Source organism: Thermobia domestica, chromosome 11, assembly GCF_964235325.1.
Source record: "Thermobia domestica chromosome 11, izTheDome1.hap1.1, whole genome shotgun sequence".
Lineage (NCBI taxonomy): Eukaryota > Metazoa > Arthropoda > Insecta > Zygentoma > Lepismatidae > Thermobia > Thermobia domestica.
In genome coordinates this window covers 67706043-67721045 of record NC_137464.1, presented here as the reverse complement: position 1 = coordinate 67721045, position 15003 = coordinate 67706043, and the positions used below count along the sequence as shown (strand labels likewise).

The following is a 15003-nucleotide window of genomic DNA, read 5'->3' as shown; positions in this document are numbered from 1 at the left end:
TGGGGCGCAGTGATGAATTCAGATTTTTCCTGGGGGAATTTCAAATAAACGGGGTAAAAGTAATATGAAAATACTAGTGACTCGGCTTGAGGATAATCGGAAAATGCCACGAGGGGATGAACTTCGTAGCTCCGGGGTGGAAATACTCCGAGCTTCCCTTAGATCAGCGTTTCCCAACCTTTTTCAACTTGCGGCACACTACAGGTGTAACTTGAATTCTCGCGGCACACTCATAGATTATTAACTAACTAACTAACTCTATGGCCTATGTAACCCGGAGGTTCAATGCCGCGTTCACAAAAGCTCTCCACTGACTTCTACCCTTAGCTGACTGCATCCAGTTTCTACTCTGTATTCCAATCTCTGCGAGATCCATCTTAATATTGTCCTCCCATCTGCGCCTAGGTCTTCCTAATTGTCGTTTTTCGATTGGTCTTCCAGTCAAGACTTATTATTATTATTATTATTATTATTATTATTATTATTATTATTATTATTATTATTATTATTATTATTATTATTATTATTATTATTATTTGCAAATATAAAATGCCATGGTAATTTTTTCTGTGATTATTCTACTGATCTCCTTCTCACAGAGATGAAAGCTCGATCACTGGTTTTCCACCCATGCTAATTCATTATGCTTATTTTTTATTCTAATTTTAAAATAGAAAACAATTGCAATGAAATATAGGACTCAGATTTTTAAAAATACGCTTTCATTTTCGAAAACTGTATCCAATCTTTCACTAAGAACAAAGATCACTAAATAACGAACGAACAAACAAATGTCTTGTACTTTTAACTTTGCTGTTTTAACCAAAACCAGTGCATATTATTCCAATCACACAGCTTGCTATACGTCGAAGTCAAAACACAACTGTTGAACAAAGTGTTGTTCTGTCATTCACGTGCGAATGAGTGTTCTACGAACGTTCACTTGACACGCACCATACAAGTGCTTCCATTTCTCGGTGTTAGTATGACTCAATTGAAAAGTAATATAGCAGTAGTATAACCGTGGAAATGTGTACGAGCCGAAATACTGTCTGCTACACAGTAATAGATGTAGAATAATATATTACAATTAGTTTTTTTTTTTTTTTTTTTGCATGGTAGAAATTCATAGTAATGTGGAATACAAAAATATACATTTTTTTCCTATGTATTGCAATTTGGTTGCTATAGAATTAATAGTTTTGTTTCGATTTCCTCGCGGCACACTAGCGGTCCATTCGCGGCATACCAATGTGCCGCGGCACACCGGTTGGGTAACGCTGCCTTAGATCATCACTGATGGTACGTTAAACTGAAGAGAAGAAGAAAAATAGTCATATTGGACAGAATTAACCATCAAGCTGTAATGTAGATTATCCATCTCTAAGGAAAATATGTACAAACAATCCGTGGAGGAACGTCGGCTGTATCTGGTAAAGAACAGGCACATAGCCAAGTCAGAAACGAAGCCAGAAACGATAAAATTAAGGAAAGATGAAACAAAAAAAAGAGAAAAAGAAGAATCAGCGTTAAAAATAAAAAGTTACAGCAAGCTTTTCGTTACTCTTTCTTATTAGGAGATTTGTATTACTTCAAGCACATGGTGCCGATTGAGCGGGATGTCCTGGAAAAGTCAGGGAATTTGAAATTTCTAGAAAAGTTTCGGAATTCTCAGAATTTCTGCTACTATTCAGGGAAATTTCAAGCTTCAGAAAGCATAGTGCTGCTCTGTAATAGCGTAGACATTGTTTTATCATAATTTTTCGTCATCGCTTCTCTGCAATATCAAACATGTTATTTGAGAAACAGTTTTCTAGTACTCCTTTAACATGTTATTTGGAACAGGCAGTAGTTGACGGAATAATAAAAACAAAAAGTTGCGTGGAAAAGAAAGTTCTGTTAACATTTGATTCAATGCAGAAAGGAACGCAATTGTAGAATATTTTACAAGACATTGTTGAATATATACTTTTTATAATAGTGGATATGTATTTTTATATAATAGTTGAGATCATAATGAAAGGAAAATTGTTATATTTGAATGAACAAAGGAAGGTATGTACGGTAGATATTTTAAAATCTTTTTCAATACTTTTTAAATATTCTTTTGCTCGAGATTTCTTCTTCATAAATATTCATTTGTTATTAAAATACTTATTAACATATCCTTATTTTATTACCCTAACAAACCAATGTTGCCAGTAAAATAGTTTAGATTTTCGTTTATTTTCAGCGTCAAATTGATAGATTTGTCTCATCACCAGTAACAATGTCAGAGACGCGTCGAGAATTGCCTCCATCAAATCTTGCAAGCATTTCTTCACACCATTCCACACTCATGCGCTTCTGCTGTTCAGTCAAAGTGTGAGGCACTCAACGAGATGAAACCTTCCTGAGCCGAAGATGATCATGAAAATTTTTGTTACTGCTGACGATCCAATGTTCACTGTAGATTCAATGTCCTTAAAAGTTGTTCGAGGATTTTCTCGAATCATTTTTTTCCACAGCGGCAATGTTTTCATCTGACACAGCTGTTGCCGGACGTCCAGCTCTCTCTTCATCTTTAAGCGATGTCTGGCCTCTTCTGATTTCACCAAACCACCGAAAAATTGTAGCACGGGAAGGAGCAAGGTCCCCAAACGCCCCCTGCAAACGATCAAGGCTTCGTGTCTCGTTCAAACCACTTTTGAAATCGTAAAGGAACATTGCCCGAAAATGTTCTCTTTCGATATCTATTCTAGACAACCGAATACTGCTCACATCAACAAACAAGTGAAGGAGATACCGCCACGCCAAGCGAGGCGAGTTGAAACTTGCTTCGCTTCTTCGCACTGGATACCACTACCAAACGCAATTGGAATTCAAATACTGTGCCACAACAATGCGTATCTCAAAACTTTCGTAGTGACCCTCGTATCAAGCGAGCACACCTTCAAATATACATTTGGCAGCACGCCAGCGACTCGAATATTGATTTCCAACCCGAATATTTTGGTTGGCAAATTGTGAATGGAAAATTGGTGCCGAAATGGATCACTTAGGAATCTATGCCCAAAAGTTGCCCAGAGTTTGTCTTGTACATGTAAACATATGAGCTACACAAGCAATTGCAAGTGTGTGCAGGCTACAATAGAGTGCATGAAAACCTGTAGTTGTAATGATAACTGGTGTTATAACTCACTTATAAACACTTATGTACCAGAAAATGATTAATCTGATTAGGATTCAAAAGACTAAAGAAATACGTAACTTTGCAAATATTTTGCGCAGATTTGATATGATAATGTAGAATATTATTATAGTTATGCTTGTTTCTAGTAATTAGTAAGTATTTAATGAAGTTTGATGTAATATTCTCATAAATTACATTCAAATATAGTTATTGAGGTTTCAACCAAAACATTTTTTAAAGTGACCATTGAGAAAATACAGGCCCATTCTTGATTTTAGAAATACCTTTCAGGTGTACAACGATGTTATTAATCACCTTGTATATAACCTGTAAATGGTGTTTGCCCTCACTATATTCTTACATTATTTATATTTTCTGCAATTTTCATTATGGTAAGATAATAATTTTTGTTATAAAGAAATAAGGAATTGTTTTCAACGATCGGTGAAAATACCAGACAAGTAGAGTTGAAAAATCGGAATGGATTTTAACACATAACAAAAGACATCTCTACTTATCTCAAAATTTTGTGATCCTTAACGCACGATCATATCAAGTCATGGGCGTCTCTGGCGGGGGGACGAGGGGGACGCGTCCCCCCAATATTTTGAAGTACAAAATATTCAATATTTTATTCTAATTTAATTTATTTACTAACGACAGAATATCATATAAATAGTAATTATTATTTGGAATATAATATTCAGACTGTGAAACGATTGTAACAGAGTTATACCTTAGGGGGTCCGTGAAGGTAAGCAGAAAGATCACAAAGGAAATCCAAGATAATAAACAGGTTTGGCTATGTAGTACGATTTAAATCACTTTCTTTGATGTCCCCCCCAAATTTTACATGCCAGAGACGCCAGTGTACCAAGTTGACCGGCGGTCTAGAAATGATCAGGATAGTGGACTTGATGATTTAGAACCACCGGTTGCTTTTACTCACTCAGATTGATCCAACTCCTTATTTTAAAGACTGCCAGATTCTGCCTCCCGACTAACACCCGTTATATGGTTTGATATATGGAAAATACAAGTTGATCCACTATTATATCACTCATGTGCACCAGCGCTAGTAACACACCGTTGCAGATGGAGTTCAATATTTGTGATAGATAATTGCAACATATCGTTTGAGACGAACGCTCACTCCTCCTTATTACCCTTTCCAATATGTCCAAAATATGCAGTTTTCTGGTCAGACTAATCCGTATTCCATGCGGGTAGGTTCATAAATCGCCATAACTGTCATTACTGTGTCCCTAGTGCATACAACTCCGGAGTTATAATTGAAAAATTGCAGTCTCGTCCGTCGTTGACTGTGTGGTGTGGTATTGATGATACTTTCTCAGTCCATACACTGTTCGTGAAATAATTAATGCGGCGAGGTACAAGCACATGCTAGATACCTTCATTTATCCCATATTGCAACCTGGAATGATGTGGACAATGTGCACTTTATGCATGATCGCGTATCTCTTTATTTTGCGTTTCTTTCGCGGGAATGGCTTGACAGCAGTTTTCCAGGTTGCGTTATGGGGCATCGCGGAAATATTGAGTGGCCACAGCGAAGACTAGACTTGGCCACATTGAATGTCTTTCTTTGGTGTACTTGGAAAAGAAGGTCTTTAGTTTGGAAGCTATGGTTAGAGAGAAGGATACGTCTAAGCCAAGCGATATATTGCAAGGATCAGTCACGAACATTGGACTCTGCCTGCAGCTTGTATTACTAATGCTGCTGCCCATGTTAAAATATGAAATAGCAAGAGTCATAGTACATTATACAATTAAAAGCAATCATATAATTTCGTTAATGACAGATCTATAGGGTGCTAAAATACTGACATGATAGTGGATCACCCTGTATATTTCCTCATAAAGCATTAAGAATAGATGATTTCAGTGGCTAGTAGAGTATAATCCGCCTGATATAATTTATTATTTCATAGGTAAAGGAGAGAATATATGGGATCATATGTTGCATTTGTACCCTAACAAGACAGCTGATGGACGGAATGGCGATGTAGCAGCTGACTCTTACCATTTTTACAAGGAGGATGTCAGAATTTTAAAAGAAGTTGGGGTAGGAAATATAAAAATTATATGGAAAATTAGACTAAAGTTATTCATATATATCTAATAGTGCTAATTGAATACACGATCTCTCCTGTTGCAAAGAGCCCATTGTAGCCTACATATATGTTTCAAATGTTATATATAGTACGTAACATTGAATATATGTTATTAGAATGATAATTAGCTTTAACTTAATTCCGTTTGAAACAATGTTGTATCCATGTTTGTCTAAAGTTGATAATATGATTGGAGCTCAATGTTGAATAATATAAATCTTACAAAACTACTCATACAAGTTACAAGAAGTAATTTATATATATATAGGTTTCTTGGGGAATGGCAGCCCATTCTTCACGGAGTGCTGAACTAAGGAGAAGTATCGATGTAGGTCGGTGAGGCCTGGCACGAAGTCGGCTTTCCAAAACATCCCAAAGGTGTTCTATAGGATTCAAGTCAGGACTCTGTGCAGGCCAATCCATTACAGGGATGTTATGGTCGTGTAACCACTCCGCCACAGGCCGTGCAGTATGAACAGGTGCTCGATCGTGTTGAAAGATGCAGTCGCTACCCCCGAATTGCTCTTCAACAGTGGGAAGCAAGAAGGTGCTTAAAACATCAATGTAGACCTGCGCTGTGAGAGTGCTACGCAAAACAATAAGGGGTGCAAGCCCCTTCCAAGAAAAACACGACCACATCATAACATCACCACCTCCGAATTTTACTGTTGGCACTACACACACTGACAAAATGACGTTCACCGGGCATTCACCATATCCACACCCTGCCATCGAATCGCAATATTGTGCACCGTGATTTGTCACTCCACACAACGTTTTTCCACTGTTCAATCGTCCAATGTTTACGCTCCTTACACCAAGCGAGGCGTCGTTTGGCATTTATCTGCGTGATGTGTGGCTTATGAGCAGGTTCAGGACTATGAAATCAAAGTTTTCTCACGCCTAACTGTCATAGTACTCGGAGTGGATCCTGATGCAGTTTGGAATTCCTGTGTGATGGTCTGGAAGATGTCTGCCTATTACACTTTACGATCCCCTTCTTCTGTCGGTAGTATCTGTCAGTCAACAGACGAGGTCGGCGTGTATGCTTTTGTGCTGTACGTGTCCCTTCACGTTTCCACTTCACTATCACATCAGACACAGTGGATCTAAGGATGTTTAGGAGCATGGAAATCTCTCGTACAGACTTCTGACACAAGTGACACCCAATCACCTGACCACGTTCGAAGTACGTGAGTTCCGCAGAGCGCCCCATTCTGCTTTCTCACGATGTCTAATGACCTAATGACTACCGAGGTCGCTGATAATGAGTACCTGGCAGTAGGTGGCAGCACAATGCACCTAATATGAAAAACGTGTTTTTGGGGGTGTCCGGATACTTTTGATCACATAGTATATATATTATTTGTCAACACTCTGAACCTCTTCTGTTCCACGAAATTACTCTTATTGTATCCCTAAGAGGATTGCTCAATACTTTACCTACCAGTAAAGAAACGAGTCACGAACCGGAAGCAGTTAAACCTACTCACCAGACCCATGGCTCGGAAACCACGAAGCTTCGTCATACATACAAGAAAAATTGAGTCATCTAGCGAAATTCTAACCAGTATGATTCTCTCATCCTCTCTCTCTCTTTTCTCACTAAATTTATAATTTCTTTTGTTGTTATGTTTGTATATATGCGAGTATCAAAACACTACACTGAAAGATAACAGCAAGTTCTATCTAGTATAAGCACGTGAGAATCACAGATAATAAAAGCTACATATTTTTCTTATCATAGATGTCAAAGCCTAAGTGAGTGAAGGTCTAAAATTGATGTGGTCGGGTATGAGCATTACTTTTGAGGATAAACAGTATTTTGTTAAATTACAACAAGAATTGCTGAAAGAACTGCACATCAAGGTGGCACACAGCATTAGCCAGACCTACTCAGAGAGGTACAACTATTTGTTCGTGTCTCGTATTACGCGGCTGGGCTATACTTTTATGTATGCGATGCTATATGACACAGTATGTCGGTTAAGGAATAATGTCACATCGGGAGTCGAACGTGAGTTTACGATAGATTTTGTAATAGATTTTGCAATAGATTTACGTAATAGATTTTGTAATACTTTTTATTTTTTGTAATACTTGCTCTCTTTTCGTTTTCAGACCTTTTCTTTCCTTCTGGGTTAAATAATAATAATAATAATAATAATAATAATAATAATAATAATAACAAAATTTCATGCCTCTAACTTTCAGGAATTCGGAAATATGGATATTTGTATGAATATGGGAAATAATTACCACTCTAATTTCCCTGTCAAATTTCAAAAATCCTTCCTTATTGATACCTTATGACACAAATCCTACGTCCCATCCAAATTTAAAGTCAACCAGTCAGGGCTTCGTTTATATGTGAAGATTACGTTAAAAACACTTTTTCTATGTGATCAACTCTTTATACTTATACGTAATATGTGCTTAAAGTTCTTAGCAGGAATACGTAAACTACACATTTTGACTCGTTTCCGTAATTCCCATTATTTGGAATTAAAATCAGTCAAGAATAAGCGTTAAGTTTAGCCCCATCATGTGGAATGTATTGTATTCTCTTCCGACTCTCTCCCGCTTAAAAAATGTTCCACTACAATTTACGTTTCAACTGTTCGATTTTGGTGTAATATGTCGTGCATTTTCTTTAAGGCTTTGTAATTATTCACATTGCATGGAGCTGAACTCAGTGAAGAATAAAATAGTGGTATTACCGCCTTCCTCTTTTTTTTTTTTTTTTTTTTTTTTGAGTTCCACGGTAATTTCATTCGGTCTTGATACAATATTATGTACATTTTCTTTGACTCTTTTCCATAATCGCTTGTCCTTGGAGTCAAAAATGAGAACGAGCGATACATTTAGCCCATTAATGAAGTACGACAGATCATGAAGATAATAGGAAAAACAAGAAACAGAATGCTTGGCCATCTTATTCAGCACTCCGATTGGATCACCGTGTTGATAGAGGGAAAGGCAGAAGGAAAACCAGGAAGAGAAAGACCTAGGATAGAATATCTAATGCAGTTACAAAGAAGAGACCTTATGAAAGTATAAAACACCTCTCCCAAGGGAGATAAAAGTTTTAAAATTTCCATGTTATCCGCCAACCTATGGTTGAGGTGAACAAGAAGAAGAATGTGATATGGATTACCCTCTCCTTCCAGCGGATTAAAGAAATATGATCCAAGAGATGTTTCATAAAAATATTAGATCTTCATGGAATGTGGCGTAGAAAAAATATAGTTTTTGAGATTTAACAACTATTCTCACCACTTGGATTTAAAATCAATCAAGAAAGAGAAAATGAACTTTTCCACCCGCACTAAGGTTTAGTAAAACCGTGTTCTGTGACAACTTTCATAAATATTATTTGATTATAAGAATATATGAATTACCGATATATGTTTATTGAGGTTTACACGTAATTTTCACTCCTGCAGTTGAAGTCAGTCAAATATTAGAGCTCACTTAACTCCCCCTTCCGCGAAGATTTAAATAAAAATTCTGTGATAACTTTCGTAAAAAAAATACAATTTTGTCGAATATGGTCTTTTTTTTTCGAAAATTTCGTATCATCTTAATTGCTTAAGGTTGAAATGGCCCAATAATAAAGGAGCACCTTCTACACAATTTTATATATTTTCCTGAATATTAATGAAACACACACAGATTTTTATAGAGCATTGTGTGTTTTCTTAGAGTTTAGATACTCCTGTAGTTTAGAGTTGAAATTAGTGAAAAGGACGATCACTTGCTTGAACAATACATAGCATCATTAGTTATACTGAAAATCTAGCATTTGGAAAGGGCAGATTTTCACCGCGTAAAATTACTTAAGAGCAGAATAGACCACTTTCCAAGTATAGTAATGATAAAAATTAGTGAAATTAATAATTGTTTCTACTTTTACACTACAGTATATATATAATACCACTTATTCAAAATTTCTTGTTGTCAGTATATTTCATAAATACTTTTTTCCACTTATATTCCTCAGCTGGTAGAGCGCTTACCACTGTGCGTAGGGTCCCTGATTCGATTCCCGGCAAAGTGAGTGTGGTGGACAACATCGTGTCCGTGGGTTTTCTCGGGCTATTCTCGTTTTCCTCCACATCCTCATTCCACCGATGATTCCATCATCATTCACTTACCTTAATCATCCATTTCCCTTAGTATAAATGGCATAATCGTGGGACGTTAAAGTGAAACATTTCACTTCATTTCATTTGTGAACTGGAAATTTGACTAATTATTCAGAATGTATTTGAAGATTTAAAAATGTAAAGAGGGGTCCCGTTCATATCTGTACTCCACCAACTTTAGTTTTCAAGACCATATTTATGGTGTTATCTTAAAAATTCGTAAACTTATCGTAAATGTAATGGAGTTTGAAGTTGATATTAAAGTCTTTATTTCTTTATAGAACAAATCTCACTGTCATATATTTGAAAAACATGTTTAAATAACCCACCTAACTTACCAGTAATTTTTCAGTTTCATCTATAGTAAGTACATAAGACAATACTTACTTATGTAATACGATATAAATATTAAAATATGACGTAATTATAATAGTAAGTGTTGATCTGTTGTTAACGTGTTAACTTATTCAAGCTACAGTAAAGGATTTCTTCTTTGACTGCCAATGTACTGTCTACGGTACAGAAAATCCGAGTTCGATTCCCTAGGAGAGATCATATGGTTCAGATTTCACATTAAGCTGTAAGTTTCCACCTCACATAGCCTTCGTAATGGAAAGAAATGCTAAACTTCAGAACAATTAACTAACTAACTCAGCTGTGGCAAACAAGTTGAAGATTTCAGGGTAAGTCTCTAATTTGAAGGTTTTCTTATATGCAGAACATAGTACGTACATATCATATAAATTGCAATACCTTTTCATCTTGTTTCTTCAGGTAGATTTCTACCGTTTTTCCTTGGCCTGGTCAAGGATTCTGCCCACTGGAGATATTGATGTTATTAATCAAGATGGAATTGACTACTACAACAATCTCATCAACGAATTACTCGATAATGGAATTCAACCAATGGTAATATTTTCTGTCTAAATATGTCTAAGTATTCTTATACAATAAATGACATTTTTCTTTACAATCAAAATACCTGTAAATCTGATAGAAGTTTGATTTAATTAAAAAAATATTCAATGTTGACAATCTTATTAAGAAAATTACAAATAAAGTTTAGAATATTTGTCAGTCATTAAATTACCTTTGATGAGAAGTAAATCTTCATTAAATTTCTTTACTTGGATTTACTAAAACAATAACTATCGAAATTTAGTTTTGTATTATTTTTGCTGAACACGGAGATTTCATACCTGAGTAATCTGAGTACTAAAAAACGACCATTTTATTTCAGGTAACATTATACCATTGGGATCTTCCTCAACCATTACAAGATCTTGGAGGACTTCCAAATCCTGTGATTGCAGATTACTATGTCCAATATGCACGAGTGGCTTTCCGAGAATTTGGGGACAGGGTAAGACAAATAAAAAAAAATCAACAAAAGATATAATTGTTCATCTTAAAAATAAATAGAAGAAAATTTTATGTTCGTTTAATTTTGACGACTTGCAAATTGTATATTTAAACTTTTTACATAGAATTTGTAATTTTAAAAGTGTTTCTTGTTTGTCTTACTCTCATTAAATCTTTAGAATATCTTTTCAAATATATTTCTGCTGGATACAGTTTAAAGATGGGTTGAACCAGAAAAGGATTATGTAATACGAAGTCGCTATAAAGGGCGGCTGAAGACAATATGCAGACTCTGGATCTACAGGATACTTTTTGTTTCTGAAGATGCGTACAAAGGCCAATCAAAGAGTAACAGTCCACTGTAGTTCAATCATGGAAATCACTAGAAAAATGAAATTTTGAAGGTAAAGCATTGGTTCCTTATCACCTGATCTATACCTAATTTTCATTTCCTGTTTGCTATTACTTTTACAAATTAAATAAATAACTACTTTCTCAAGACCAGGTAATTTTACTTACTGATACATGCACGCAACACTTCTAATTATCTCAAAGGTACTAATTATGAACTTCATACTAAAAAATATTATTCCTGGTCCTTTTCCTTATATTTCCTATAATATACGCGCTCTTTTTCCGTCAACTTTTCTACAAAGACTCTTAATTACTCTTCCCTTACGTTCGGAACTGCACAGACTATTCACTACAAATATTTTTCACAGTTTATTCACCGTTACACTATTTTCCTCTAAAACAGTTTATTTACATTCACATTAAGTTCTAAACTCACTATACAATTCTTCACAAACTATTCACAATTACATTTTCCCTCATTTTTTTTTCTTTACAAGGTCAACCTATTATTCTGACCTGGTCCTAATCCTTCCTGAACTTCTTGGTGGCTGCCGATCTTGCTTCCCTACTGGTATTCTGCCATCTCCTGGGTATTTTCTTGGTAGCTGCTTATCTTGGTCTCCTATTGGTGTTCTACCATCGTCTGGGTATAGGTTTGGACTTCTGGATGGTTGTATATTTTGTTTATTATCCTCTGCTCCGTCTGCGAACGAGTTCTTTCGTTAAGAAACCACATATCCTCCTGATTTTGCCTTGTAATTTTAGTTTTTTGGTCTCCCTTGGCTTTCGGAAAAATTATTTGATGTCGGTGGCACTTCTGTATTTTCCCTTGTATTCTTACGAAAAATACCACTGGGCTCACCTTACTGACCAGTTCGCTTTTGATAAGCTTCGGCAAACATCTCGGTGTTCTTTACAGCGACCACTTCGTTCTTCTCTTGTTGTTCTACTTCTTTCCTGTCTTCCTTGTCGTGTTCAAGCATTCCTTTCTGTACTACATTAAATATTATGCAAGGTTGGGAACTGTATATCAATCCTGCTGGTGGTTTCCCTGTTGCCTTATTTGGTGTAAATCGAAGCATGTATAATATTTCTTTCAGTTTATGTTCTTGCAATCTACGGTCCATCCAGTTTTATTGCCCAAAAACTATTTCTTTAGAAACTACTTTACTGTTGGCACAGCTTTTTTCGCAATACCTTTGCTTTCTGGATTGTATGGGGAGTTAGCACTGCTTTGATGATTTTTTCCTTTAGGTATGTCGTGAAGTCAAATGATGTAAACGAAGGTCCGTTGTCGGATACTAAAGTCTTTGGATATCCGAAAATTTGAAAAACTCGTCTAACTTTTGTTTAGTTATTTGTGGTCCTTAAGTTTAATACATTCAACTTATATTTATTTAACAGTATGATTTGGCAATATTGTAACAAACATGGGTAAAGGTATCTGCGATCTAGTGCTCTAGAACAATTATGCCAGTTATATTTTTAGTTCGAATTTCAGTTTGGGCATGGATACTTATGTTATTGTAGAAGTTAAATTTGAAAAAAAAAAAACAGAAATGTTTTTAGAAGTTAAAAAAAGATAAACTAACCGTTAATCAAGAAAGAGTGTGTACTTTTTTATTCTTTCCAGGTGAAATACTGGCTTACATTTAATGAGCCGTGGGTGCATTGCGTTTTAGGATACAGTCAAGGCGCTAATGCCCCTGGTATTAGTGCACATGGTATTGGAGAATATCTATGTGCTCATACAGTGATCAAATCGCACGCAAGAACCTACCATCTTTACGATGAGGAATTCAGGGCTACACAACAAGGTAAGTTATTTTTGTACGAATATGAGTACACCCTTGTGCAAATTAATGGAGTCAAAGTTCAATTTGCAGCATGGTCGGATCTTTACAGCTGCTAACACTATTGTTGGTTATTATTTTGTTTGTTTCAGAAAATTGGAAGTTTAGGAGCATTTCTAGAACATCGTGTTGTAATTACAATGTAGTTGTAGGTGAGTTTTGGTAGACTTGATAGTGTGTAGTGAAACCTCACTGTGTTACCTTTTATATGTAAAGTGCAAGATGGATATTAGTATGTAAAATGAGGAGCTATTGTGAGGTTGAAGGAAAATATTTCCCTACCCAAAGAGAGATTGCTGCTAAGTGTGGTGCTACTCGAATGGTTGTAAGTAAACTTCTTAACCTCAAGAGCAAAACGGGTTCTATTTTTCCACGTGAGAAAGGGAAATGCGGTCGAAAACACGGAACAACCATTAAAGATGACTCTTATTTGTTCTTACCTATTACGGGCAAGTAAAATTGGCCCACAGAAGAGAAGTTTTGATCTTTAAAAAAATCTTGCTTGTGCAGCAGCAAGGTCATTTCGGATTTTACTTGGGGGGAGGGGGGCTAGATGTCAGTAAACTTTCAAGTTTTTCATTGATATATTATTATCTTATGGATGAAAATGCATACAAATTTCAAACTCAGGGAGGGGCAATTATTCCCCTGCTGGAGCTCCAAGTGATGCCCTGTTTTGAAAGTGACAGTGGTGAAAAGATAAATTTTAAAAAACTAACATTGGCAAAGCCGTGATGAAGAAACGTGCAAAATGGCAAGAAAACAGAAATTGGACCAAGAGCAACTACAGGAAGTCTTAATCTCTCATGAGAGCCACGTTTTTGGTCCAAGGATACGAGCTTTAACACTCTCATCGGACAACTGTCGAACGCATTTCACCGAAACATATTCATAAAAGAGTGAAACACGCAGGAAAGACGATGTTTTGGGTATTCTTTTCCTGCAGTAGGCCAGGAACATTTGTCCTTATTGAAGGGATAATGAACAGTAATAACTATGTCGATGTACTGTAGTGCAGAGTGATTACAGTAATCAACAAACTTCAATGGGATGAATCTATCATTTTCCAGCAAGACTTAGTTAAACAATTTTTCAAGGAGAAGAAGAAGGTAAACGTTTTGGATTGGCCTGGAAACTCACCGGACATGAATTCGATGAAAAATTTATGGTCTGTTTGCAAGAATAAAATCGGGAGGGAAGATTCCACAGCAAAAGACAAACTTGTTTCCGTTCTAAATAAAGTGTGGTTCCAGTCAAAGCAACATAAAAAAAAAAAAAAAAAAAAGTGAACTCAGTGTCAGAGAATACTAACGTTAATTAATATCAGACGTGCACATAGTAAATGGTAAAACTTAACTATGTGCATATAAATTTGCATTTTATGTGAAGTTTGATCCACAGGACAAAATGCTTTTCATTTATTAATTTTTACACGCTTATACCTAGTAATAACACAAAAAGTTTGCAGAATCTAACCTACTTTCTGAAATAATTTCATGACGAGATCATTTGGCTGATACCATTTTTTTTAATGTTTTGCCCATAATCGCAACAGTTTATATGTTTTACGTGCAAATGACAATATCCAAGCTAAAAATCTCTCTCTTTGAATAGTGTATAGATAGGTTATATCAAATTTTGTATTTCGTTTCAGCACTTTTCGTTAGAAATATCGTTTAAGAAACTGTTCGGGAACAACATACAAGAAAAGGAAACTAGCAAGTTTGTGAATGATTTTTTTTGGTATTATACAGGGTGTTAAAAAGCTTAGTGTCAAATTTAGAAGGCGATTCTTTATATCAAATGAAAGAAAAAATCTAGTACGGAGAACGCCTCCTTTCGTAGTTTCAACGTCGAAAATGCGAAACATTACATTTTATAAGTCAGACTTGAAAACTATGGGACCTCTCGCAAGCTTTTTAAGTAGTCACGCAGGAACTAGTATGCTCTCTATCTAAATATCAATGCTTCACAAACCC

At 35.7% G+C, this 15003-nt stretch overlaps 1 protein-coding gene across 1 annotated transcript in view; it reads left to right on the top strand.

Annotated features, from left to right (window-relative positions):
* LOC145664144 (myrosinase 1-like) overlaps positions 1–15003 on the top strand; it is a 38609-nt gene that overhangs the window by 2775 nt on the left and 20831 nt on the right. Inside the window, exons 2-5 of the mRNA XM_081730544.1 lie at positions 5125–5258; positions 10230–10364; positions 10696–10818; positions 12805–12988. Coding sequence (XP_081586670.1) covers positions 5125–5258; positions 10230–10364; positions 10696–10818; positions 12805–12988 — 576 coding nt within the window. The remainder of the gene's footprint in view (positions 1–5124; positions 5259–10229; positions 10365–10695; positions 10819–12804; positions 12989–15003) is intronic.